The following is a 27062-nucleotide window of genomic DNA, read 5'->3' as shown; positions in this document are numbered from 1 at the left end:
AAAGACAGTTCCTGGCAAACTTACACACAAGGTTTGGATTTTCACTTGAATATTTCTGTATTTTTGGTCTCCTCTGTTCTTTCCCTCAGGCGTATGCGGGGGCGGCTCTTAGCTGGAAAAGCACAATATACCATAATTTAAATCTCCACTGATTTTACAACACACACAAGACTCGCTGTACGAAATGTGTAAGACTTATAAATACAATCCTTTAAGTTTGTGGAAATGGAGAAGTGTTCCTGAAGGATTGTAAACAAACATTTTGGGTTGCATGACAACTGGATTGCTCAATCTGTTGAAAAAGATCTGTTGTAGATACGACTGAACAGGTACAAGTCAGAGCAGGATGTTCCCTTCTTTTGGCACAAGATAGTTTGGTTTTGTACTGTTGGCGCCACACATAAATCGTTTAATTCAAGCAACTGTGGATAGTGAAGGGTTACGCAACAATGGTTGGAGATTGGATATCAAATATTGTGTGCGTCAGCTGGAAGCTGCGCTGATGAGCCAAACAGGACACATCGACCCTCCACTGCCCTTCCTCATCCTTCACTACCTATTTGGCTCTCCTTTAGCTTACGAGCCGAGTCAGCATTTATTAGCTCGGTAAGGAAGAATAATCTTCAATGTGCCACAACTTCATACCTTAGCAACAACTTTTTCTGAACGATCATAAGGAATTATGGTTAAAAGCATTTATTTAAAAACACTGTACAAGATCTGAAGGTTTTGCACATGCTAAAGTCATGTGGTATTTCTGATAGCTTGTTACATTCTGAATCGGTTAAAAATGTCAAAGTAAGGTGTGATTTCAGGACAGCCTGGGGGTTTGGTTGTCCGCTTTTGTTATGAACAATGACCTTGCACTCCAAAAACAAGTGAGTGAAGATAATAAACTTCCCTGTAGCTGCAGCACACACACACTCCTTGACAGACATTCCTCTGGCCCACCTTCAACAGGCAGGAAAAGCCATTTGACATTAATCAGACAGAGTTCTGTCTCGCGTGTTGTGCGAGTCCTTCTCTCCACTAACGCCTGAACGCTGGTGAGAGTGGGATCTGATCCAGACGCAGCACTTACAGTAATTGAGTAATGCCCCCTTTAGAAATGCCTCATTAAATTCTCAATACCACCATGTGTTCCCGGACATAGCTGCTCATAGCCTCAAGTCAGCACGACACGCAGTATAATGCTTAAGTTTTGTGCACAAGGAGGATTAGGAGTTGAGGAAAAATAATAATGGATGCTCTCTGAATTCATGACGTTGCAGCATACACTCAGTAACTTCTTAAAAATAAAAATAAAACCATAGATAAAATCTGCATCTCTAAAAACAGCTTAATATACATTTTAGTTTGCACTAAGTTTTAAATATTTATTCAGTGTACATTTCATTGACTTATTCTGACAAGTTCATTGTCAATTTCAAGTTAAAAACTTGCTACACCAAATGCTTGTCATGGCTTTCATGGGATTGATTTTCCTGTTCTTAAAAATAATTGGGGAAAAAAACATGTCAGTGCTGAACCTCAACAATCTGTACCACAGTCCTAGAAAACGCAGAAGGGTCCATTTCATCCCCACACAGCGAGGTCGCCGTGTTGGTCGGCTGTAGGACAGTGTGCAGACGGGACTCATAGCTTGTGTCGTGCATCCAAGTGCACCGCCTGTGGAGGAGCTCCTTGTCCAGCTCGCAGGTCTGCTCAGTGGGGGACACAGGAGCAGCTGAGGAGGGTCCAATATGTGAGAGAAGCTCACAGTCCCAGTCCGAGTCTGATGATGATGAAGAGAGCGCGGCTAAGTCTGGAATGAGGGCCGGCTCTATGCACACTGAGGTGGAGTGGGATAGTGAGCGTTGAGAGTCTTGGCTGGAAAGGGATTTGTTGTAGGGGAAGTGAACTAGAGGTTCAAAAGTCTTTGATTTGGATGACAGCTGCCATGATGGCTGATCGACAAAAGAAGTGCTACCGTGAGCTAAAGTGTCCCCTTGATTTGGTGCCTGAGTGAAATTCTGTAAAGCAGGAACACAAAAAGTTGTAAAAGTGTGTTTTAAAGAAAGTGTTTCACCAGTGCATGTTGAAGAGAGCTTTTGGTTTGGGGAGGACTGTAAAATCGGACAGGAGATTTTGTCTAATAAGAAACTGTCCTCAGGTTTCAATATCATGTCTCTTTCTGTTTCTGCAGTATGTCCTTGTTCTGTAATCCTCCTCTTTTTGCTCCGGCTCTGTTCAGGGCTGGCTGATCTACAGCGCTTTTTGGGGTTTGGTGCTATCGCTGACTGTCGAGGGAGGGAACGAGATCTACGAGAAAACGACGTAGCGCATCCCAAACCTTTGGTTGAACACCTGATCCCACTGAATCCAAAATGACTGTCTTGATTCGATCCTTTTATTAAATCTGTATTTGTCACAGCCACACAGGAAAGAGGTGGGGAGGAGACAGGAATTGTGACAACTGAGCCAAACTGAGGCACATTTTCTGCTGTGTGTCCCTCTACAGCATCATTAGCAGTGTACCATTGAGGACTGAGGACAGGAGGCTCTGAGTAAGGGCTGTGTGGCTCAGTCACATGGGAGGAATAAGAGACTTGTGGGCTGAGGACCGGAGGCAGCAAGTAAGGGTCTGAGGATAGGCAGGGGTAAAGATGATGAGTATCAGGCAGCTGCTGGGGTAAGTGGTTGGTTTGTGGTTCAATATCCAACACAGGCATTCCTGGACTGAGAGGGCGCTTGCAGTCTGTGTAAGCAGTGTAAAGCTGGATGTCATTAGGTGGAGTGGCTGGTGTTGGGGTGGGACACTGAACTCCTGGTGACGGGCTGGCAGGGTCAGATGAAAGAGGTCCGTTTGGAGGATTAAAGATGTGAGCGTTGAATGACTGCAGGGCTTGAACAGCTTCCTCTGTCTCAACATCAGTGAGAGGCTCCAGCTCACAAACATCCTCCATGAGCGAAGGAGGAGGTGGTCTAAAACAACAGATAAGAAAATTATAAATATCTTTGATTTAAACAGAAAACTGTGGTCCAGTGAGAAAAGTAAATCACAGGGATGTTAGGACATCGCTTGGGAAAATCTGTAACTCACAGTTTCAGTGTTTCTACTGATTGCTGAGGTGGATTTGGGTCAAATCCCGGAAGCATTTCAGCAACAAGTTGGTCCACCACGCTGTAGTTTGAGAGATCCAGCACGAAGGCACGGTGCTGATCAGACTGCAGGTGCTGCAAGTTTAAACAAAGACCAAAGTTATCTAAATACATTCAATCCAATACAATCCAATTACCTGAGTACATATTAAAAGACTTCTACCTCCTCCAGATGATTAAAGGGTTGTTGACAGCATTCACAGTAAGACATGTCCTTTTTCCGCGGCCGCCAGGGTGAAGGGTTGCAGCTGATCGGGGTTTGAGATTTGTCCTGAATGCCACTTTCAACTTTCTTCTTCTCCCTAATTGACAAATAAAAAGGGAAAATCACAGTTTGGTAAATCATATATTCTTTACATAACTCTAACCCTAGAATTGAGCTAATTGTTTTAATGGGCTGCAGTTTGTTAACCGTTATGTTTGTTCACCAATGAAAGCATAGATATACTTGAATCCAAACTAGCGAAACAATGTTATAATTCGAATGATGGCAGGCAGTTAAGTTGAACAAACCTTGTTTTATTCTCTGCCTGCCCTGTCTGTTCTTCAAAGACAGGAGGAGGAGATTCAAAGGGACTAAATCGCCCAGAGTACCACAGCGTGGGGAAACTTACAGACTGCATATGGAGAGGCCTGTATTTCCTGGTTGATGAGCAGATCACAAAACAACAGAATTACACACAGACAATAAATAGACTTTACAAATGACAAAATGTCATGCAAGAAAAAAGTAAACATAAAGCAATAACATATACATGCAGATCATAACAGTATATTCTTATTATCAAACTGAATATATTTAAGAGCACTTTGCATTGCAAAATGAATTTGACACGAGACATCTGAGATGAACCCCAGCTAGGCCAATATTCAAATGTTTCAGATGTCTCGGGTTCAGTTTCTCACAGCGATGGCCTTTGCATCAACGGGAGCACTTCAATTAACTGAAATGAGAAGGCGAATGAAAAGAGCTGTTTGCACCCGGAGATCCCCTGCAGGAGGAGGCAGCAGAGCTTGCAAAGCCACACCGAATAGAAATTGTATCCACCAGAGGTCTGAGCTCCTGGGGGGGCGGCTTGTCGCATTACACGATGGGACTCCCTCACAGGTTCAATTAAGGGAATCATCTGGGCTGAAATGCAAACCTCCAAATCTAGAACCCAGTGGGGTAGAAAGGGCGGAAACAGGGGGGGCAGATCATTGCCACCCTTTGTTGTATCACTGTAATTATAATTAATAATATAAAACTAACCCGACATGAACCTGGGATGGTATTAAAACCCAATGTCCCCTCTGAACACTAGCTGGAAATTCTTGATGACGGGATAGAAAACTAGATCAAAACACAAGGAGTTACTGGTAGAGATACAAAGAGTAGAGAGGATGCAAGTAGAGATGCATCCTCCTCTATGCTTCAGTGAGTTCAGGTTCACTGTCTGGCTGTCCAGTCTGTAGGTCAATGTGTTTATTCATTCATTATCACTCTCAATGGTTTTTTCAGTTGCACAAGGCGGCTGTTTTAAACAAATAAAGCTCCAGAACCCCACTTCTCACTACCTGCTCATCAGGGCAGGCAGACAAAAAGAGGGACATGCTGCAGAACTTAGTGAAGCATTACGCTACAATTGTAAGATACTGATCTAAGAGTTTGGTAGAGACCAGAATCAGAGCCACAAGAGAAAACGGCTGCCAAACCCAAGTCTCCAAATGCTGCTTCATTAATACACAACTACTTTCTAACAAGTTCCAACTTAAAAAGTGGTTAGATAACATCATCGCTGTGTTTACAACTTGTTTCCAATAACAAAAAGAGGCAGAAAAGAGGGGGTCACAATCCTCCCACACTCCTCAGTCAGCAAACAGAAAATGCTGGGTATAAGGAATGAAACTTACCTGCTCATATCTTCAATTTTAAGGTAGGGAGTCCTCAGAGCTGCAGCTGTATTCAAGAAGAAAAGAAAAAGGAATAGAAAATCAGTTAAATTAGCCTCATAAATAAAAACACAGAGACACAATTTTGTTTGGAAATAGACAATTACACATCACATACAAAAACACATCATATACAAAAACTTACCCTTGACAACGTGAGCATTTTGTTTGGTGTATGTTCTCTGTAGAAGACATTTTTTAATAAGAATTATTAATATAAAAGAGGCATAATTTGTTATATTTGTGCTGAAGCTTATTTGTTATTTGTTGGTGTAAAGTTGCAACATTTTGGATGAAGAGTTCAGACATCTTACCTCTGGCCGCTTAGGTGCCGCACTGAAGCTCTCTCTAGTCAGCTGTTTCAAATATAACAGCACGTCTGATACAACATTAAGGAACATAACGAGACTGTTGTGAACTATAGTGTGATAAGGATTGTGATATTTCTGTGATTTCTACGCAGATTAACAGTTAGTATCAGGGAAATAAAGCAGCAAAGAACCAAACACAAGCACTCACACAGTGCCATCTTCTGTGAGCAGAGGCTCACTACACTAAAGATGTGGACACTAGCCAACACAGATAATGATAATGCATTAAATCAGTTCCTCCACTGAAGTCATTCAAAAGGATACCATCCACATACAAAATCTTCACTCCCCACGATCGGGCATTGGCCAAAACACTGCTCCCTTTCAGTCGTTCCTACATGACAGCAAATCAGAATCAGGATAATAAACCATGTCAGTCTGCAGTATATAACCAGCGCCCACAATATGAAATAAAGCAAACGGGTCTGCATATAAACCATAATTTTCTTTTTTTCTGCAGTGTGTGACCTACATTGTTGCGAATGGCTTTTTCAAGCAGGGCTTTCCCACGGCTGCCACAAATCTGAGGACAAAAACACAACATCTGATTTATTAAATGTCAAAATACATTCAAGCAGGAGGGTAAATACAGACCAAATATACTTATTCAAATTGGTTCTATAGAAAGTAATATTAAGCTTTCAGTACAACATCTGTGTTAGCTTTTAAAGTTGTTCCCACATCTGTGTAAAATGTTAAGTACCGTTGGCCTTGGAGTTCTTGGTCGCTGTTTGCCGTTGCTGGGGACACTCTCTCGTGTCATGATAGGACATGGAGCTTCATCACTCGTATCCTTCGCCCCCGCTTTGGATTCAGTGCACTTGGATTCACTCAGGCCCTCTTGGCTTCCAGTCACAACAAAGCTCACATCTTTGTGCAGGAAACTCTCGACCCCCTTCAGACAAAGAAAAGAGAGAAACATCAGTCATTGGATGACCCTGATGAAGGCCAAGAGCCAAAACGCGTAGGTCTAATTTGTTTATAAAGTAGATCTTCATTCTACAAGTGTTGCTGGAGCATTTTGACCTCTTCAAGCCTTTCACTCTTCATGCAACCTCAAACCGATTCTGATGGTGATGAATTGGCAGCTGATATCGTGACACAGTTTGTTGTCTTTTTTATTTATTTAAAGAATAATTTTTGTTATATTTATGCCTGTACTAGATCAACGGGACAGTGAATAACGTTGGACATTAATGAGAGAAGAATGGGGAATGACATGTGGGAAATTATTCACATGTGGGATTTGAACCAGGGCACCCCCCTATTAGACTTTGGCACCTCTGTACATGGGGCACGCCAACTAACCACGAGGCCACCAGCGCCCATCAAATAGTTTTTTAATATCAGCACTGTCTGCAGCACATGCAGCAGAGTATCACAGCTGAGCAGACAGTGATCTGCACTGGAATTGACAATAATGGAAATATAATACTCTTTAATAAAGTTTTTTATAAGTAGCATTCTGGGGGCCTTGGCAAAGTGAAAGTCATTAGATCAAACCTACACAAAGTACCATAATAACAGTGCATTACTTTTTGCCAAACAACTGTTCTTCCATAATTTAGCACAGTAGGTAAGACACAGTTAACAAGAGCAGATCTGCAAACAGTTAAATTCACATCAGTGCTTTATCCCATGTGACTTTGGTGGAAGAATGTCTTTGTTTATCTCAATGTCAGTGACTGTAAACCTGATAATTCCCATGTTTAAACCTAAACCACACCGCACAGGGTTCACAGGCATAGTGAAGTGCCTTTATCTTCACCACAGCTTACCCCTCCCAGTAGAGATATGGCCTCGACTAGCAGAGCTGTTGCACGTTTCTTCAGATTGTCCATGTAGAAAGTCTTCCCCTCCAGCTTCTTCTGCCCAGGACACAGTGAGCCCAGGAGCCCCTGCTTCTCTGCATACTGCTGATTCTGCATGATCCTAGTACAGGAAGGAGCATATAGAAGAAAAACACCAGGATCCCACTAGAAAAGAGGGAGAGTCATATTAATATGTTATAAGTCTGCTTATTTAACTGAGAATAAATTTAAGAAAATCTCGTTATCAAAAGCCAGTTGACAGTTACACAAGAACTTCGTTTTGACAATGGTGTGGGGTCGATTTTTAAAAAATTATTCTGAATATTTACCTCCAGTTCGTGTTCAAATACACCGGAAAAGTTAAATGCCAAACAGCTTCATCTTAACTTCATTTTAACTGAGATTAAGGTGATTAGGTTTACTTTAACACTTTTTCTGAAAGTAATGCTACACATTAAAGTATTAAAGACCATTGAAAGGAACAAGCACTGCAACATTATTATAAGAACAAAGTACAACAGCGCAGCGCAGCACTCGTTTCACTAGCCTAGCAGCTAGCTCGCAACATGTTAACGTTAGCTGACCTCGGCTAACACAGCTTTCCTAAAAAAAATATATAACGCCAAGGGAATAATGTAGTTCTAATTAGGTTAAAATTGTTAAACGTATCCACGTATTAAAGATGAATGAGAAGCTGACCACTTACGTGCTTTTACTTTATTGTAAAACTTCGTTTAATAAATCGCTGCACCAAAAGGTGCTCAAACACCAACCGCCGATTTTTAAAAACACTGGCGAAGACGTGAGACTGAAGTGACGTCACATCCGGTATGACGCCGCCTTCTCGTGCTGCTGGTCTCTGGATTACAACAACACATTACAGATTTCAGCAAAAACAATAATATTTTCTGAAGCAGTAGCGTTAAACGAAACTAATATGGAGGTGAATGTTTGATGCAGAACTTTAAAATGCCTCCTTTAGTCAACACATTGCTTTTATACGTGTTGGGTTTTATGCAATTTTTTATAATAACCCAAAAGCCGCATAAATGTTATAACCATAGACTGTGAATAATATAATCTTTATACAGTCTATAGTTATAACCGCTTGTTTGTTTGTTTTTTTAATGGCCTTGTTCCTTGAGATCCATGTCTTTCAAAGCTGTTACTTCCTTTTCCTGTTTTCGAGAACTCATTGTTAAAATAATAATTGTAGCCCCTTAAGAGAAAAGTTGTTAAATTATTTCATAAATGTAAGCCTTGCAGTTTAGAAAGGGGAAGATATCATATACAGTGGTTGAATAAGAGGTGGGAACTGCTGCAGTAAAACGGAGTTGAGTTTACTTCTGATCATTAGTCCCTTTGTGGGTTTGTGCGTCTTCAACTTTGGTAACACTAGCACTTGGCAAAAAATTGATAAAATCCTTTGCTGCTGCAAAAATCTTTATCAGATGGATCCATAGACTGTAAATCATTTTATGTACTTTATACAGTCTATGGATGGAACCTAGTTCAAGTGTTATCCAGCAGGGGGCATTGTCCCCGTGAATACAGTAATCTTAGTGAAGAAAATACATCAGCAGTACAGTGAGTCTATTGTCCCTTTTAAAGTAACCTATAACACATTGGTTTACATTCATTTAGAATATATTTTAGGCTAAGAAATCATCCCTCCAGTAATTGGAATTATTTATATTAATACATTCTATGTTTTACGCTGTAATTACAACAACATTGGTGAAGGTATGACAAAGACCACAGGACATTGAAACCAATTATTTATTCAAAACATGCATTTTTGTTTACAAAAATATTTTTTCACAAGAACACTGTCACAGTGCAAATGACTTGCCTCACTTCAATTTCAATTTGAAAATCTGCAAAAATAAATGTAGGGTACTGATGAAAAGGAACTCTTTTAGCAAAGGCTAGATGCACTGGTTAGGTTTTTTTTTCATGTTAACAACACAACCTTATGACTTATTGGAGAGAATCATCACAAGATAAACTCAAGAAAAATAAAAACTATGGCAGAACACTGTAACAGCTCAACAATAAGACACTGACAACAGTCTGAACAAAGAGAGAAGCAATTTAACTTTCCAAAACACTTCGAATGACATTGATTCAAAATAAGAATGAGACCTCTTTTTCTCTCTCGACGCATGAACACTTTCAATGTACCTACCGAAAATATACTGATTATGGCTGTGAAAAAACAATCCAAATCAAGCCTGGTGTAAATAGTAATACATTGTGTATATTGAACAACAACAATCTTTCTTAAACATCAACCCTTGTGTAGTTTCAAAAGTGGGATATTTTGTAGAAAAAAAATATTTTTCAATACTTGTACTGAAAGTGATGCAGAGTCTGTGGAAGCATTTTGACAAAGTTTGTTTTAGTAAGGCATCTCAGGTTTCAGCATAGCAGCATCTGCATATTCACCAAAAATAAATGACAACAGTCTACTTCCTGCAGAGAATGTATGATAAAATAAACTGTTATTTTGGTACTTTCACCCACAACAGTGAAATGTTGAACACAGTGGCAAGAAACAATAATCCATCTCTTTCCTCTGTTTTTGTCATTTCCCATTCCCTTAACATCAACCCCATTGGTTAGCTTTGAAATTTAGATACACATATTAGTAGCAGAATCTATCTTGTTCTGTCGTTTTAAAGCTTCTTGAATACTTTGCTTTATACATTAAACTGACACTGTAATACAAACGTATCAGTATCATAAGGACATCAACACTTTCAGAGGCTGACAATTACCTTGTACCCGATGTTTTTTTATGTTCTTTTATGCACTGTATAAAACACATTTCAGCACAACGGCAATGCTGACTGCAATCCTAAAAGGCCTAAAAGGGGTTTACCTAATATTATTTCAAGATTGTTGTTAAACCACAAACCAATTAAATGTTTTATCCAACACATTAAGTTGTTGCTTTGTTTTTTTAATTTTGTCAAATAATCAGTCCTAAAGAAGAGATATAATCTTAAAAATATATAACATAAAAAAGTAAATTAGTATGTTTTCCTTGGACAAATAAAAAACTTAAACCATGTATAATCCAAGTTTGGACAATTATATTTATGATTATTTATTAATCAGTTATTTCAGCCCTGAATTGAAATGTTAAATCAGACACTTTCGGTTATAAAACTTGCATCAGGAATTTGCTTTTTATACCTGTCATCTCTCTGTTTAAAGATCTATAGCAAAACATTTTAGTGTTAAGTGTTCATAGGACAAAACAATCTGCCAGTTGATGCAAGGAAGATTCTGATACTAATATTCACATTTAAGAATTTGAATGGCATGAAAAGCAGGGATGTCCGCGATTAGCCAGCAAAAAGATTAAACATAGTCACCCCTACTAGTAGCCAGAATTACTAGTGAGTAAACAAATTATTTAATATTTTTATTCTTGTAGGTCCACAATGCTGGTCAATGTTGAGTGTAAGCTGTAATGTAGCTGCCTGCCACTAGCTGGGGCTGTAACTCAGGTTTATGGCTGCTAACATCCTGTCATAGTGCTCTGCTACCCTGATGTAAACTAGCACAGTGGACAGATTGCATCTCATAGCGCAGAGACGTTTGGCAATATTTTGATCAAGAAAATGGAGACAAAGTTGTATGTAGGCTTCATCAGGTTAAATGGGCATATAACCACTCATACAGAGCAATAAGTAACCAGCACAGGCATGTGGACACTAACCTGAAGACTTCATGTTGAGCTTTGTTAAAGAGGTTGTGCTCAATGTTGATTGTTCTCTGAGTTTTTCTTAACTTCAGACTAATCCAGAATAGTCTGAATTTAAAGATATGTTGACTCGACAGGGAAATAGTGTTGAAAATAAACTATTGACTGGGAGATGTGTCCATGTGTTTGTAGTATGGACACACAACACAAGCATAGCTATTGTGTCAGTGTGAGAAGGATTTTCATTGTTAAATATCTACAACATCAAAAGTCAAAGTCTGTATCTTAGATCCACTCTGAACCCTTTATGACTCCATATTTGCTGCTGCTGCTTGTGCTGCTGCCTCGGTCTCCGTCTGTCTTGCTCGCGGTGTGTTTGGAAGCCTGTCTGTGTTTGCGTTCACGCTGAGGCTTGCTGTGGTTATTACTGTGGATCTGTGGCTGGCTGTAGGCCTGACTGTCAGCCTGCAGCCTGCTCTGAGGCTGACAAATGTCCTTATGAACACCTCGGGGGGAATCTCCCATCCCATGTGCGGACAGGTTCTCATCATTATTGGTGTACTGCTGGCGCTCCTCCTGGGCGATGTTCACGTGGTTCTGCCTGCATGCCATCTTGGCGTTACTGAGATCGGTGATGGGAAGTGGTTGTTCGTGGTGTCCCGTAGATACCAGAGGAGGCTTGATGGCGATGTTGTAGCCAGGTGGCGCTGATGGTGCGTTCCATGAAAAAGGGTAGCTGCTGTAATCCTCTCCACTCAATCCGGCATTGTTGAGAGCCTCATGTCCGCGTCTGAGCCCGTACAGCTCGTCATCGGAGAGCTCAGACCTGTGGTAGCGCATAATGTCAAAGATGGTACCTACTCCCAGGTGTAGCATCTCCCATATGTTGAGCGCCAGGCATAGCAGGGAGACGGTGTACATGATGAGGAGGAAAATGGTTTTCTCAGTTGGTCGTGACACAAAGCAGTCAACGCTGTGAGGACAGGGCAGGTCTGAGCACACGTAGGAGGCGGGAACAGCGAAACCATACAGAGCGTACTGTCCACACAGGAAAGCCACCTCCAGCAGGGAGCGGGCCAGGAGCTGAAGCACATAAATACGCATCAGTCCATCTGCTTTGATACGCTGCCGCCCGTCATGGCGTACTTTACCCTTCGCCTGTCCATCACCACTGTTTTCTTTCGCTGCTCCACCAGCATCGCTCTCCACCTCTGCCATCTCATAGATCATCGGGTCCTCCTCTTGGTCATCCTCTGCCTCTTCAATGCCCCTGTGCTGCTTCCTGCCTGACATATAGTGCTTCTTGGATTTCCTCCGCGAATATCCACCAACTCCACCTCCCCCAAAGCCCGCCTGCTCCTCTGCGCGAGTGATTTTGTTGACGGCGTAGCCCAGGTACATGAGTGAGGGTGTGGCCACCAGTATGATCTGGAAAACCCAGAAGCGGACATGCGAGAGGGGAGCGAAGGCGTCGTAGCAGACGTTCTCACAGCCCGGCTGGCCCGAGTTGCAGACAAACTTGCTCTGCTCATCGTAGTAGATGGACTCGCCGCCCACGGCTGTCAGCACGATGCGGAACACAATGAGAACCGTGAGCCAGATCTTGCCCACGAATGTGGAGTGGTTGTGGATTTCTTCCAGCAGGCGAGTCAGGAAACTCCAACTCATGGTAGTGGCAGGGAGACAACAGTGAGAGGCAACTCACACCTCCTGTTACTACCCTGTGGAGAGAGCAGAAATGATTCAACCGTCTACCAAGTATAATAAATTGATTATTTATCAACAGGGAAAATATTTGCCCAGATTTTAGCGAAGGAAACCACTTCATGGCCACTCCTTCCTTCCTAACCATGTCTGACATGGGCAGAACAAAACTAAACAGAGTATTTATTCACCTGTCTTTTTGTGTTTGTCTGTTAATTTGTCTCTTACCACACAGGACAAATAGAAATGTTTTAAATCTACAAATAAAGACACCCCACGCTCTTCTGCAAGTATTCAGCACTTTGTCTTTCCTACAGTATACATGGTTATCAAATAGTGTGTTTCTCCACAATAACAACACGTTTATTCTCCATTCTTTTAATAGCTGTGCCCTACGGCTCATGTATAAACACACCGTTGGCAATAGTACACAAAGGGAAGAGTAATGACAACAAAGGAATGTCTAACCATAATTGCTATTGTTAACTGAATGTCCCCAGTCAGGCTTTTTACGTGAGGTCATTACTATGTTTTACCATCCAGATGTTCCATGAACTAAAAATGTTCTCAGTTGGTTTAAAGAGAACTCTTTTTGTACAGGGGAACGACTACTGAAACAATAAAACCCTAAAGAGGAATTAAGTAAGTAGGGCTGGGAAATGACCAAAAATGTAATCGCGATAAAATGTTCCATATAAATTGATATCAATATTTTATCACGATAAATTTCAAATCCTTATTTCTTTCATCTTGAAAGGCTGATTTTTGCTCCTCGGTGAAAGTTGAAGAAATCAGATGGTTAATTGTGGCTAAACCATTTTTTTATTCTCAGAACATGACAAAGTATACTTAAACAGAGGAACATTTCACAAACGGTTCTGATAAAACGCTGATATGAGAGTTTGCTGCTGGGATAACACAGTTTTGTTTCTCAAAACTTGTAATCTTGTGCGGTCAAACACAACTTAAGAGTAAACAAACATGATAGTGAAGCTAAATGTGGCTAGCTGTTAGCTGGTACATCCATTATGGTAGCAATCTCGGTCCAACTCGTTTCCTTGTCAGTTCGATTGTGGTATGTTTTACAGGACTTTTTGTTTAAACACGTGTTGTTGCCACAAATCTAAAAGTTGGTCCATTTATGACCTCCATCTAGCTTTCATTGCCATGGATATGTTAGTTGTGCTTCCGGCTTTAGTCATCTTGCTTCCTGATTGGCTATTGTTCGGTTCCGTGACAATGCACAGATTCCGTGCTCGGCCTTCCTCTGTGTTCTCTCCACACACAACAGGATTTCTGATTGAAAATATTTAGGGGGAGCCAGATCGCCTTCCAAATAGATCATTGATGGTAAAATCCCTTTTAACCCACATCAAACCACAGGAGAATCTTGCAAAAATAATCTTTGGAACCATCAGATAATCGGACATTGCTGACTTTGGTCTGAAGGCGGTGATCAGACACGAAATCGGCCAGATTATTTTGTAGTATTAAACCCGCTTAATGGGAAGAGCAACCGCTCTTAAAAGAGAAAGAGAAAGCACACTAACACACACAACCCTGCATAAGTCATTGTGAGCTAATTTATCTAGACTTTGAGTTTTGGTGGTTATTCTTGATGCTCTGTTTTACAAATGTGCACCTTGTTTTACCCGCTCGCCTCATTTCCTTGATTCCACAGATGTAACTAAAGTAAAGAAAGTTACCAAAGAAATTGACTTAATATTTCCTTGTATGCGAGTCCCTCACACACTTATCAGCAACAGCATCTTGTCTTTCAACTCTTTGCATTTGCTGCCTTCTCTGTAAATTTGAAAAAAAAAACTGCTTTTATTCAGCTTTAACAAGTCCACTCTTGTCTTTAGCTCCTTAGTGATCATTGGCAATAGCTGGTATTATTACTATGAATTAAACTGGTGAAAGCAACAACCAGAGCAGCCTGAAAAAAGGTAAACAGACACTTGATGTTTGCTTTGTATAATAAAAGGTTTAAATAAGAAAATGAGTGACCCAGCTTTATCACAAGCAGTCATGTTTTCTTTGAATTCAAAGTTAGAAACCCTGAAACACTAATCCAAGGTCGACTAACAGGTCAGTCAGTGAAGGTTGATAGTGTGATTTCACCTGGTCCGCTGATACAAACACCAACTTCTACTTTGAATAATGTCCACTGTTAAGAATTTTTTAACAGTGGACGAAAATCTGCATGTTCTGTACTTTCATCAACAATGTTGAGTTTCTCTGAGTATGTCATCTTATGTTTCTTAAGGGCTTGAAGCATCAGACTGCTTCCTTGACTTCTTGGCTGCTTGTCTTTGTTTAAACAAAGAAATGGTTGATTAAGTGGCTGGTTGCATTGTTTCTTTTGCACAGAGCTCAATAATTTCCGCATATTCTGACAGGTATCTGGTTTTCCAGAGAAAGAGTTTAGTTACCTTGGTTAAAGCTGAAGGCTGAGGAGAGAGAGGGAATGTTGTGAGGAGAGAGTGGGCGGGAGATGACATGAAGCATAGGGCTGAGGTATTGAAATTTTATGGAACGTTTGTTATATTTCTATTGAGAAAACTTATATTGAGATAATTATCATTATCGTATTTATTTATAAAAACATCAGTATTAGTGGACCACATGGTCTGAGGCAGTTGATACGTCAAACTCTCTTCTGTTTTACATTAAACCATTCCTGGAGGCAAAGCCAAAAAAAAAACTGTCTGTCTATTCAAGATAAATGCATGAAATAATATCACTCTGGAGGATTGAAACATGAGTAGAAAATCCATCTTCTTTCTCTAGTAAACTAAACCAGCTCGTGCTGTACCTAACCTTGAAAAACTCTGCTTAACCTGCAGACATCCATCTGCCAAAACCTTAAGCTGCAGACATCTCTGAGAGTCACTCATGTAAGAGATAATCTAAGAGGTTGAGACTTCTGTGGCGTAGACTGTGTCTGCATGTGTGTGTGTGTGTTTCTGTGTGTAAGGGTGTGTATGTGTACAAGAGTTCAAAGGGTTTTTTAGAGGTAGTGTGTATTCCAGTAGTCGAGGCTCAGGCTCAGTTCCTTGTAATAACATGCACTTGACATCCACCTCCCATCCAGAATAAAGAGGTCGAGGCAAACGACGCCAGGTGATAAAAGAGCAGCCTTTAGGTTGTTATGGGACTGTCACTCTGTGAAGTCAATTAATGTGATGTTTAGAGCATGAGTCAAAAACATAGTCTTCAATAAGCTTTACCTTTTGTGCACCATCTTAGTGTGACTACGCTAATTGGCAAAAATACAGTAAGCATCTCCGGCTCAGTTTCAAGAGGTTTACTGTTATTTCTTTCAGACTGATGACTCAATGGGCAGGAAAGTAGTCAGAAACATTTTCATAGTTTGATATTTTCAAAAAACCATTTGGAGGAAGAAACAAATATGCCCTTAATCCACAAATCTGTAAGCTAACAATTACTAGAGTAATCAAAACAATATTAGATAAGTATTCTTTATTCTAAGTTGCTGCCAACATGGCTTAGTAGTAGCTTTGCCGCTGCAATTGTAAACCAATAGCTCTGGTGTTCTACCGACCATTAGTGGTGCAAGTCACAGAATTTTACACTCAAGTTACTTAGCAAACGCTAACTGAGCAATTAGGCTGAGTTAGCCAAAAGCACCAATTGCACCTTGGTGGTTGTAGTTAGTTACTTTCTAATGCAGTCCTTAACATTTTGGACTGACTATTCAAACAGAGGTCAGTCATGCTGATCCAGGCATAGAAAGTGCTCCATCGGTTAGCCGTGTGTAAAATGTATAGGGATTTTCTTTTCCCTAACCAGGAACACTCAAATAGCTTATTCAACTTAGCAACTCGGTTCATTCTGTCATGATCTTGCTTTCTTTGATATTCGCAGCGTTGGAAAAAAAAAAAATCAAATGCCCAAAAACAGTGATTTTCAGATTTCTTTAAGATGCCTGTATTCTTCTTATCATGGAAAAACGTGCAAATGCAATTTGATGGACAAGAAAATATTATTTGTCATGCCACTCAATGTCTTCCTTACTGGCACTTTGTGTATAACAGACTGACACAGCTTCGCATTGAGTCTATGTGATATTTTATATTTTAATAAGTATCTGCTATGAAGCCAGGTCCAGCTGCTGCAACATGCTTTCTCATGTCTGACTCTGAAAATTAAAAAAAAATGTCTCATTAACAGTCACATGCTCTCTAAAACTGCACATCTGGCTGTGTTGTGTAATGAGCTTATTTTGAGGCCCAGTAGCAGAGCAATCACCACCCAAACACAAGTCTCGTGGACGGCAAGAAACTGGGAACAAACCTTCACATTGCTCATTTCAGCTCAGCATACGGCTCGCTCTTATCCTTTTCTGTAGCATTTTACTCACCAGCAGAAGAAGTCTGAGGTTTGTTTCAGAAGCAATACAGGGGGAATTTGAACCCAACATTACTGTATGTATTTATATGAAAAAAACTACAGTATTAAAGAGGACATGTTAAAGCCATTTTCCACTTTTAAAAACAGTCCCCTGTGGTCTAAATTAAACATCTGTGCTGTGCTTTGGTCAAAATATAACATGAATCAAGTACCAGAGTAGGTTTGTGACCCTGTATAAACCAGCTCTCCCAGAATGCTGCGTTTTGGTGTGTGTGTCTCTTTAAATACAATGAGCCCCCCCTGAGTTTTTCCCGGTAGACATCACTCCTCTGTAGCGAGAATAAAAATGGAGGACCTGTGGAAAAGTTTTGTTCTAGTCTGGGGGTGGAGTCCAAGGGTGGAGATACCAGAGGAGGGGAGGGGATTTTTTTTTTTTTACCAGAATCCCACTTGTGATGTCACAAGGAAAGCCAATTTGAAACGGAGCACTTTTCTCTGTGTTGTAAGACCACAAACAAAGCACTGGATGGATTTAGTTCACAGTTTGTGGATATGTAGACACTCAGGTTACCCAAATATATGTCTAAAAACACTGTAAAAGTAGATGTTTCATGTCCTCTTTAAAGGTCCTTTTTCTGGTTTTATATTCTCTTTAGTGTGTTTTCCAAGTGTCCTGTGCATGTTTAGGCACATCTATGTGCAAAAATTCAAAGTCCGCGGAAATGTGGCTTCTCCTACCTCCTCCTGTTAGCTGTAGCATTAGCTGCACGTAACGCTCGGTTCTAGCCCCCCTCGATAAAAATTTGTCAGTCCGACGTCATTGTCAGTGTGAGATCACTGATCTAAGCCCATTGGCTCGTTGTGGCAAGCCCAGCAGCTCATGTTGAAATTTCCAACACGCGTGCTGAGCAACTGACCAATAACGACAGAGCGGATCGGCAGACCAATCAGAGCAGACTTGGCCCACGTGGGGTCTAACAGTGTGGGCTCAGCAGAGTGCAGCTGACAGACTCAGAGCGTAGAGGGAGCAAGGAGGAGCAGTACATGAAAACAGACACTTTTTTCGAACTTTAGGTATTGTGAACGTACAAAAGTAGGTACATAAATATATATATATTAAATATACGATCCCCAAAAAGGGCATACTATGGGCTCTTTAAGTAAATATGATTTCCAATAAAAACACCTACCTCTCCTAAGAATGAACTGCAACAAGTTGCAAGTAGTGCCACATCAACTGCCTGAAGGTGATGCAGTGCTTTCTACCCAGATGTCTCCCAGCCCCAGACCAGCAGCCTCCAGTTCCCCACAGTGCTAGTAAAAGAACTATTTGACTGTAACTTAGAGGAGCATGCCTATCTAAATAGGTTTCACACTGTGAAGCTTTGTGGTTTTCTTTACAGCAGTTAAAGTGATGCTACACCCCAAATCTATCTTATGAGGAAGGAACACTCACTGGCTGTTAACTTAAAAGACCGCTGTAAAAAGTTTGTAGTTTGCTGACACTGTACTTCCTTTTTGGCATGGGGTGGCTACTTTTTTTAAAATTAAAAACATGCTACACTTCAATTCTGACGGTAAACATGGTCAGTATCTTGAATGCAAAGAATGGTAAAGATGGCTTTACTTAGGCATATGAAGAACTTATAACACCTAAGTCTTGTGTCATGAGATGAATTTGTGTTTTCCGCAATTCCGACCAACAAACAAATCAAAGGCAGGAATGTCAGGCCAACCAATGAGAATGTCTCTCCACTGAATCAAAAATAAAGAGCAATGACAAAACAACAACAATAACTCTGCCCACATTACAATACTCCTCAGTAAACCTACGTCAGTATCTGTCAGGGAGTGCTGCAAGGAGAGACTGCAAGTGTTGTCATTACCCGAACTTAATGTCCAGAAACTCCCATCACTGTTCATCCTGACATGGAGCCAATACGTTACAGCTAAACACATCAAACAGAAGATGCAGTGCAGTACAACCCAATGTCAACATGACAAAAGCCTTTAGCATGCAGCTAATTTGTTGTGCCAAAGGAGCCACTGTAAGCATGCCATGCTTTCATATGCAATCTATCATCCAGCAAGAAAGAGATGGAAACTACCCGGTATTACTTTGTGAACTGAACGATAGGTCTCTCATGTAGGAGCTTTTACATTTTTGTTTTTTTGCTCTTTTTATACGTCAGGTCATTTATTTAAGATAAAGAGTTTCTCCTGCCAGCCCCCGAGTATTGTTTGCGAGGGAGCTGATGCGAGAACACAGACGGATATTATCCAGAGGTGATGTTTATATCCTGTGCTGATCATATCTGAGTTTAGTAGAGAGGCCAAAAACTCTGCAACAACTCAAATCTTAGTTAGTGTATATATTTCATATCTAGTCAAAATTTTGAGATGTAGCGATTGGGAAAATCCGAGCCGATACCGATATCGTTTGAAATAACAAGCCGATTGCCCATTCTTGTTTTATTACTTCTATTGATGCAAGGCTCCCACAATGCCACCATTTTCTCTCATGTTTGACAACTGGAACTTCATCTGCCAAATAACAACCTCTTCTCTGAAACAGTAGTTAGGTGTACGAGATGCAAGCATTAACTTGATTTGGCTACTGACAATCGGCTCATGCCACATTATTTTCCGATGTCTGTCAAAAATGGCTAATATCGGCCGATATTGATGTTGAACCAATGCATCGGTGCATCCCTATCAAAAATATGTCATTACCATTAATATAAGTCACGTCCACCTGACAAGCCAGATACAGTTAACAACTTATTTCAAGATATTAAAAGCAAAAAAACTGACTGAATTTGCTTGTAATGGGTAAAAATAGCTGCCAGATTTTAGTCTAATTTCCCATATCATCTCGTATGACATTATTATTAAGGCTAATTATGAGACAATGTGATGTTTCATAATCAGTTGCCCATTAAACTCAGGTCAGGTTACTTCTTTACTTGTAAAGAACCTCATCAGAAGATTTGATATAATTTGATCATAATCCCTGTCAAAAGTGTCTTCTTTGCGTGGGCATTTACTTTTCTGTCTCTCTTCATCAGGCTACACGGATGAGTGGGACTAGTTAAATACTGTACACACGCCACAAGTTTGAATATTAACATTACACAGAGAGCAGTAGTAGTTTTGAAGCATGATATACTGTGTGTGTGTGTGTGTGTGTTTATACATTATCGAAATTATTATCATTAACACAACAGACACACTCACTGCTCTCTGTCAATTCAGTGTCAGCTCAGTCGTCTCATGTACTGACCTCAAAGAGTCACAACCACACGGCACTGTGCAGCTGTTCATTTGTGAGTAAATATTAGCTGCCAGTAAAACTTGAAAGCCATACTCCTGATTTAGTTTTAGTCATTATGCTGCTTCATCAGATTCATGTGAAGGCTTAGGGCATGAGTCCATACAAGTATATGAATAAAGGTAGCCTGAGGAATGTATGCAAATATTAAAGAGTAAAGTAACTTTACTCTCAAACTATCTACTCAAGGATATTTAAAAGTTTTTTTAGATGAGTTACACTCAGACTAGTCTCAACTAACGGATAAGGAAAACAAACATTAATAATATATTAGCAATATTAGAGTCATTTCAGCATAGGCTATTTTTCATGTTAATCATAATTCTACATTTTTGTTCAGGTTAAAGTGTATCACCTCTTTTTGTTTTGTCCTTCAAATCCTCGTAGTTTCCCCGGCCAGCAACAAAACGAGAGTTTTCAAACCCCATGTGCCTGCAAACAGAGAACACAGGTAGCAACATTAAAGTATGTCAGATCAAATCAGTTTAGACACTCCTATCTCTGACAGAAGAAAAAAGTTAATTCACCATATATGGTGATTTCTAAAAAGCATATTTATGTAAACGTCACAATTTTTTCCACTCAAAAAGCCCTAATGTATTTTCATTGAGGAAAAAATGTATAACACATTTTAAATGGCTGAAGTTTTAAATTAAAAACTCACTCGCTACAAAGAGGCTACAACTGGGGGGAAAATGCTGTGATTGCAAAGGCAACACAATTTCAAAGAAGACAAAATAGCATTTAACACCACAGATCTCTCTGTAAAAAAAAAAAACACATTTAAATTTAACACTGAAATTGTTTAGCCCACTGTGTTAGACCTAATTAGACCTGAACAAGGGAGAATACATACAGTAAGATATAAAGATGGATAAGTAAACTAAAGGTCTCTTTGTTACTTTTTTTATTTTCCTAATTTGAACAGTTACTGATAATCCTAATTTATCAATGGGACTGAAAATTGAGTACCAGCCATTTTTTTAAAATCAAAAATTAAGATTATTAAGGCGCTGTCAGTATTTAAAAATACCAGTATGTGTGTCTTTCATTTATTTTATAATGCAGTGCAATGACGTGCAATGTCTCTGTGCTGGTTGTTGGACAGATATAACTATATTTGGGCTCCTGATATAAATATGTTTTCACATTTTTTGTTCCTTCTGAATCGACTTCAAGAGTTTCAGATGACAGCAGAGTTGTGCTAACGTTGGAATAACTGACATTGTGTTAAGAAAAAAAAGTTTGCAAGATGGATTTTTTTCAGTTTTATCCACTTTAGAAAATGTAAAGTGTGACAGTCTACTTACAGTATAATCAAGTCCTTTAACGTTTATCATTGAAAAGCTTTAAAACATAACTGAGTTCATCTGATGTTGCTAGCAAACATTATGTTGTTGGTAATGAAACTAGTTTACACTGAATCAGCTGCATGGAAGATAATTAAGTCAAATATAATCCCAAAGAGAAAAATTGTATTTACGGTTTTTGATATTTCTCTTCATAACCTTCAACTGACTATTCATCAAATACACTTTCTTTATTAACAGGAGCTTGACATTTATTTGCCTTACCTTATGTGCGAACTCCCCACAGCATCCTCACTTCATCAGACTCACATTTGGCGCCGGTCCGCTCGGTCAAACAAAGCTGGATAAACGTTAAGGCTTCACGAATACACCGGCAAGAAGATGAACTACTCTTCAGGGAATGTAAAATCACCATCGCCGAATACCAGCAAAAAATATTATGTTGACGCCCACACTGTAAAATGTGGTCATAGTTTCACCTAAAGGGAAGTTTCTGCTAATTTGGGTAATGTATTGTCTTTTATCAAGGAGACTGGGCTGAGGAGAGAGAGCTTGATTGTGTCAGTTCAGAAAGACATAGACGGCTGGTTTAAGGCAAGGAGGGGCTTCTGTTCTGGAAGTGAGAGAGAGAGAGAGAGAGAGCAAGTCAGAAAGTCAAGCATCATTATGCATTCATCCTTTAATGCACCCTTTTGCTTTTTGACATTTTATAAAAGGCAAATAAATCATTTGATCTAATGGATAGCCAATAATGGGGACAGTAGCCTATGTTTTTAATTATGAAAGCAAATATATGGTGAAATACAGGAAAACTTTAATCCCAAATAAATGGCATTGCTGTATCACTTCACCTTGTCTCCATGTAGTAGCCTACCTTTTTTAAGTGAATGCCACAACGTTTTAAATGTTTTCAAAATACCTGTTCTTCTTTTATAAGCCACATAGCCTATTTATGAAGGTAATTATTTCCTTCAGTCTTGTTTGTCATCAGGGAAAGATGATCATCAAGTGACAAATGAGGAAATCAAGTCCCCAGCTAGGTTTACAGGTTCTGTTTATTCAACAATGAACGGGTGGTTTAGCGTTCTGGTGCATTTAGTGAAGCAGAGCAACACAAGAATGTCTTTGAAACAATGCTCTTACACCCTTTTGTAATGAATGCTCAGGTCTGTTGCAAAGTTTCCCCCAGTTTCTTCCAGGTCTGTTAAGCACAAACGACAGAACAAGTTGGTCATGAGTCATGGCTTCATAAGAAGGGCAAAGACCAGAGTTGTACGACAACACATATATTTCCCTCTCTGTTGTCTTAAGACAGAGCCTGAGACTGAACAGACGCCATCAATTCGTTTCATCTTCTTCCATCAGGCTTTGGATACACATCGTGGATTCTGCTATCAAGTCTTTAACAAAGGGGCACTCTATGAATATTAAAACATAAAGGTCAGTTTACTTGTCATGGAGAACAGAGCTTAGCCTGCAAAAACAGCTGTATAATATCATCTGTGGTTCTGCTCGGAGCTCAAAGTCCTAGAAAATAAACCTGCATATGATCAGCCGGTGTACAAACGGCAGATGTGAGGTTTCAAGATGAGGGCAGTTATCAGGCGACAGGTTTTCTGTGGAAGATGATCTCAAGTTGCATTCAGGGAATTCCTGTGTTTCTATTGACAATGTTGTGCTTGGACTCGTTCTGCCTTTTTTAACTTCCAGTGTAAACCACATGTGTGGGTGTTGTGTTGTGTGATAAGACATATTGCTTGTGATCACATTCGACATGCATATTACTGAATAGCTTACCAGTTTTATAATTACCAATCAATCCATTTTCATTTGGATAGCACCAATTCATTACAAATGTTATCTGAAGACACTTATCTACAGAGACCCAACCATAGACTTACCCAACAATAATCCACCTTGTCAACAGTTAACAAAGTAACAGTGGCAAGGAAAAAGTTTCTTTTAACAGGCAGAAACCCACGAGCAGAACCAGACTCGTGTTGAAGAGCCATTTGCTGCAACTGTGTTGGGATTGAAAAGTGGGATAGAGGGGGATGGAGAAAAGAGAGACGGATTGAGACAAACAAACAAGGACAATGAATGAAACAGATTTATGGCTACAATGGCGTCCTATCACAGCTGCTATGCTTTCGCAGATAAGTACGCAAAAGCTTCCCACAATGCAGCAAGGCATGTTTTATATTAATATCTATGTATTTCATATAATATTAAACGTCTGCTGATGACCTACAAGTGTTGGAAACTGAGCTTTATCCCCATCGTTTATCTCAAGGACAAAGACAAACATCCTCTCAGGAAGAACCACGCATCTTTCTCCTTTCCATCTCCATGTGTTGCTTACTGACTGTTTCTCTCTGGGAGGGCGACTGCTCAAAGCTATTTGCTTGACTTTCAGTTGGCATTGTATTCTTAAACTATCAGCAGAAGAATCAAACACAGGAGGGAAAACACTTTCAACCCTAATCGGCCTGATAGTGTTTTGGCATAGGAAGTCCACATCTTAATTCAGAGCGACCTCCTACAAGGCTGTAGTCCCTTAACTGCGTTATCTTTTACCTCAAAGGGAGTAATTGAATGGAGAAAAATCAATGAGGGTATCCATAAAAGCAATCATCATAGAGCCCTGCCAATTTAAAGCATTTTAACAGTTGAGTGTCTTCTGTTATTGGTAAAGGGAAGGGCTGTATCAACTGGAATGTGGATATTGACAGGGCCGTACAACAGAAGGCGGCAAGGCTGTCATCGACAAGTTTGAGATCCTCAAATGCGATTTGTCATCATTCTCAGCAGATGGACGTTAATTGGATTTTCTGTCCATTCACTTACCACTGGAGGTCATTGAAGATTGGTTTGGACATAAATTTATCTTTTGCCAATTAATCGTAACAGACATAGCATGTACTCTTTCCCTAACAATGTCAGTGTCAATATGACCTTAATTGAAGGATTGATTCTGGTTGGATTATTTGAGCTGAGAGTTGCAAAACATCTAAGCGCACGAGAGGTTTCCAGAGAGAAATGTCGAAGTCAAACTGAAAGGAGAAGGCAATAGAAATGCAAAGTAAATGTGGGCTGCAATGTGTGACTGCGGTCAGCTCTTTGCTGGTGACATTGTCATAAAGGGTCCTGAACTGACAACTGGGAATATAATGGCAGACACAACAATGACACAAAATCACCCAGAGGATAAAGTGACAGAACAAATCAGAGAGAGAAAATCAGATGAGGAGAGAGACCAATGATGGAGAGTTTGGCTGGAAAGATAGACACATGAAATGACTTTATCTCATCTGACAGAAGTCAAAGTAGAAATTATTCAGATCAGTAAAGGTGAAGAGATAAATTAGGGGTTAAATAAAAAAACGTATAAAAGGAAAAATGAGGATACAATGATTAGTCCCTTACACACAAGTAAGAGAGCTGAATCAACAAATGACTTGGCTGACTTCAGCAGCATCTCACTCAGGGGATTTGTAACATAGAGAATGAACAAACACAACATGTCATCTTCAGCATCACAGCCTCAAGCCTTTGCTGTCATATTGTCTGAGAGATGTTTCATGAAGTCACATCAGTTGTTGTTTATGCCGAGGAAAGACATGTCTGTTGCTGTCATGTGTTTTTTTCATTAATCAAGTGCAACACAACTCCCGTTAGTCTGAATGCTTAGTATATGAAGAACCAACAAATGTCTCTGACTGCCAGGGGAACTCCGAAGCAGTTTTCAAAAAGATACACAAGCTTGACGCCATCTTCTGGTCAAGAGTTGTAAACAAATGTAAAAATATGCAATAAATTGGTGGCTCCCAAGACTTTGTCTTGTGAACTCTTAAAACAAAGCTTGCACTGTACACATCCAGTTGTCTATTGGTGTGGAGCAGTTTATTTATTTTTTAATCTTGGGAACTGAAAGTATTCAGTTTAAGTAATGCATAAGATTTTTCCAAAGGCTGATTTTAATCATCAGTATTAATCATGCATTATTAGTAATTTCATAAATACACTGGGCATCAACATTTGAAAACAGTTCAATTTTTGTTGGATTTATTTCTTTTAATATAAATTTGTGGTACACATTAAGACTGAACAAATGTATGTTGACATAAAAACCAAATGTTATCTTGACTTTAACAAAATCCCCTTTGGTTGTTGCCAATGTGGATGTTGAACCACCAAAGTTGGGTTGACATTAACCACCGTACTTTGGGTTTACATTGACCACCTAACCTTGGCTTGAGATTAACCACCAACATTGGACAAATCTGGAATCATAATCACCTTAAAGTCAGAACCAGATATAGGTTTAATCTCAACCTCAAACCTGATACTAGGTCAATGTTAAAACAATATATTGAGTTGACATCGACCACCAACACTGGACAGGAATCTAATCATTGTTGGAAATAATATTGTCAGGGTGATGTCAGTACTGTTTTGGGTTGATGTCAACCAAAATGTTGGGTTGACTTGAACACCCAACTTTAAGTTCATCTCAAAACTCAACTTTGACATTAACCACCAACTTTGGACAGATCTTAAATCTTGGATGGAAAGCACTATCAGTTTAACATCAGAACCAGATGTTGGGTAACATCAAAACCTGACAATTTATTATTGTAAAAAAAATGGCATTGGGCTAATGCCAAAATGTAATGATGGGTCTAGATCAAAACCCTACTTTGGGCTGTTTATCAAACCTGTTTTTTACTCCAAAATCGAATGTTGGGATGATGTCAAAATCAGACATTTGCTTAAGGTCAATACCCAATGTTGGTGGTTTAATTCAAAACCAGACATTCAGGATGACTTTAACTACCAATACCAATTTACAATTGGAGCAATGGATAATAGATAAACCTTTGTCCTATTTTTTATTTTTTTATTTTATTTTTTTATTTTTATTTATTTATTGCACAAAAAAAAACATAAACATAATAGATCAATGGGAAAACAGACAGTACATAATGATTAGTTAATTAACAAACTATACATTTTTAAAGAAATGTGCTGGAGGAGCCAAATAAACCCAGAGGGGCTTGTCGAGTGGCCCTCCCCATTATCTCTTTAACGTTATGAATTCACCAACTATAAACTTGAATTAACCTTTTTTCAAGTATCTTCGGAAATGCACAAAGTTTATTTAAGTTTATGAATAACTAATGAATTATTCAATATAAAATAATAATACATTGAAAAACATGCAGTATTGGATTTGATCTGTGTAAAGATTTTCCAATTGGTGATCTCATGATTCCATACTTGTTTTTAAACGTTATACACAGTTAAATATTAATGTCACACTGAGTATGCAGAACTCAAGGTTGACTAAAGGATGTTGAAAGCAGCATT

The 27062-nt window shown here is 39.5% G+C and overlaps 2 protein-coding genes across 2 annotated transcripts; both read right to left on the bottom strand.

The window, feature by feature from the left end:
- Positions 1–680: 680 nt before the first annotated feature.
- On the bottom strand, positions 681–7414 carry dbf4b (DBF4B-CDC7 kinase regulatory subunit). Its single transcript, XM_061028849.1, has 11 exons — positions 7223–7414; positions 6148–6339; positions 5917–5967; positions 5709–5778; positions 5388–5452; positions 5219–5255; positions 5035–5080; positions 3655–3783; positions 3305–3443; positions 3083–3216; positions 681–2964 (listed from the first exon to the last, which is right to left on the bottom strand). Exons 1-11 carry the CDS (start codon positions 7370–7372, stop codon positions 1518–1520), a joined length of 2460 nt encoding a protein of 819 aa, XP_060884832.1. The 5' UTR covers positions 7373–7414; the 3' UTR covers positions 681–1517.
- A 3575-nt stretch (positions 7415–10989) lies between these two features.
- Positions 10990–22263, bottom strand: LOC132955731 (gap junction gamma-1 protein-like). Its single transcript, XM_061028700.1, has 3 exons — positions 21957–22263; positions 20738–20814; positions 10990–12691 (listed from the first exon to the last, which is right to left on the bottom strand). The coding sequence occupies exon 3, from the start codon at positions 12636–12638 to the stop codon at positions 11256–11258; it is 1383 nt and encodes a 460-aa protein (XP_060884683.1). The 5' UTR covers positions 12639–12691; positions 20738–20814; positions 21957–22263; the 3' UTR covers positions 10990–11255.
- Between the last annotated feature and the right edge of the window lie 4799 nt (positions 22264–27062).

Source organism: Labrus mixtus, chromosome 21 (assembly GCF_963584025.1).
Source record: "Labrus mixtus chromosome 21, fLabMix1.1, whole genome shotgun sequence".
Classification (NCBI taxonomy): Eukaryota; Metazoa; Chordata; class Actinopteri; order Labriformes; family Labridae; genus Labrus; species Labrus mixtus.
The sequence above is the reverse complement of the archived record's forward strand: the minus strand, read 5'-3'. Positions and strand labels throughout refer to the sequence as shown.

Excerpts from the sequence above, each read along its gene's own strand:
- dbf4b (XM_061028849.1), bottom strand. The coding sequence starts at position 7,372 with ATGCAGAATCAGCAGTATGCAGAGAAGCAGGGGCTCCTGGGCTCACTG. Across the intron at positions 5,779-5,916 it reads AAAAAGCCATTCGCAACAAT|GAACGACTGAAAGGGAGCAG; the intron begins GTAGGTCACACA and ends GCTGTCATGTAG. Across the intron at positions 5,256-5,387 it reads CGGCACCTAAGCGGCCAGAG|AGAACATACACCAAACAAAA; the intron begins GTAAGATGTCTG and ends TGTCTTCTACAG.
- LOC132955731 (XM_061028700.1), bottom strand. The coding sequence starts at position 12,638 with ATGAGTTGGAGTTTCCTGACTCGCCTGCTGGAAGAAATCCACAACCAC.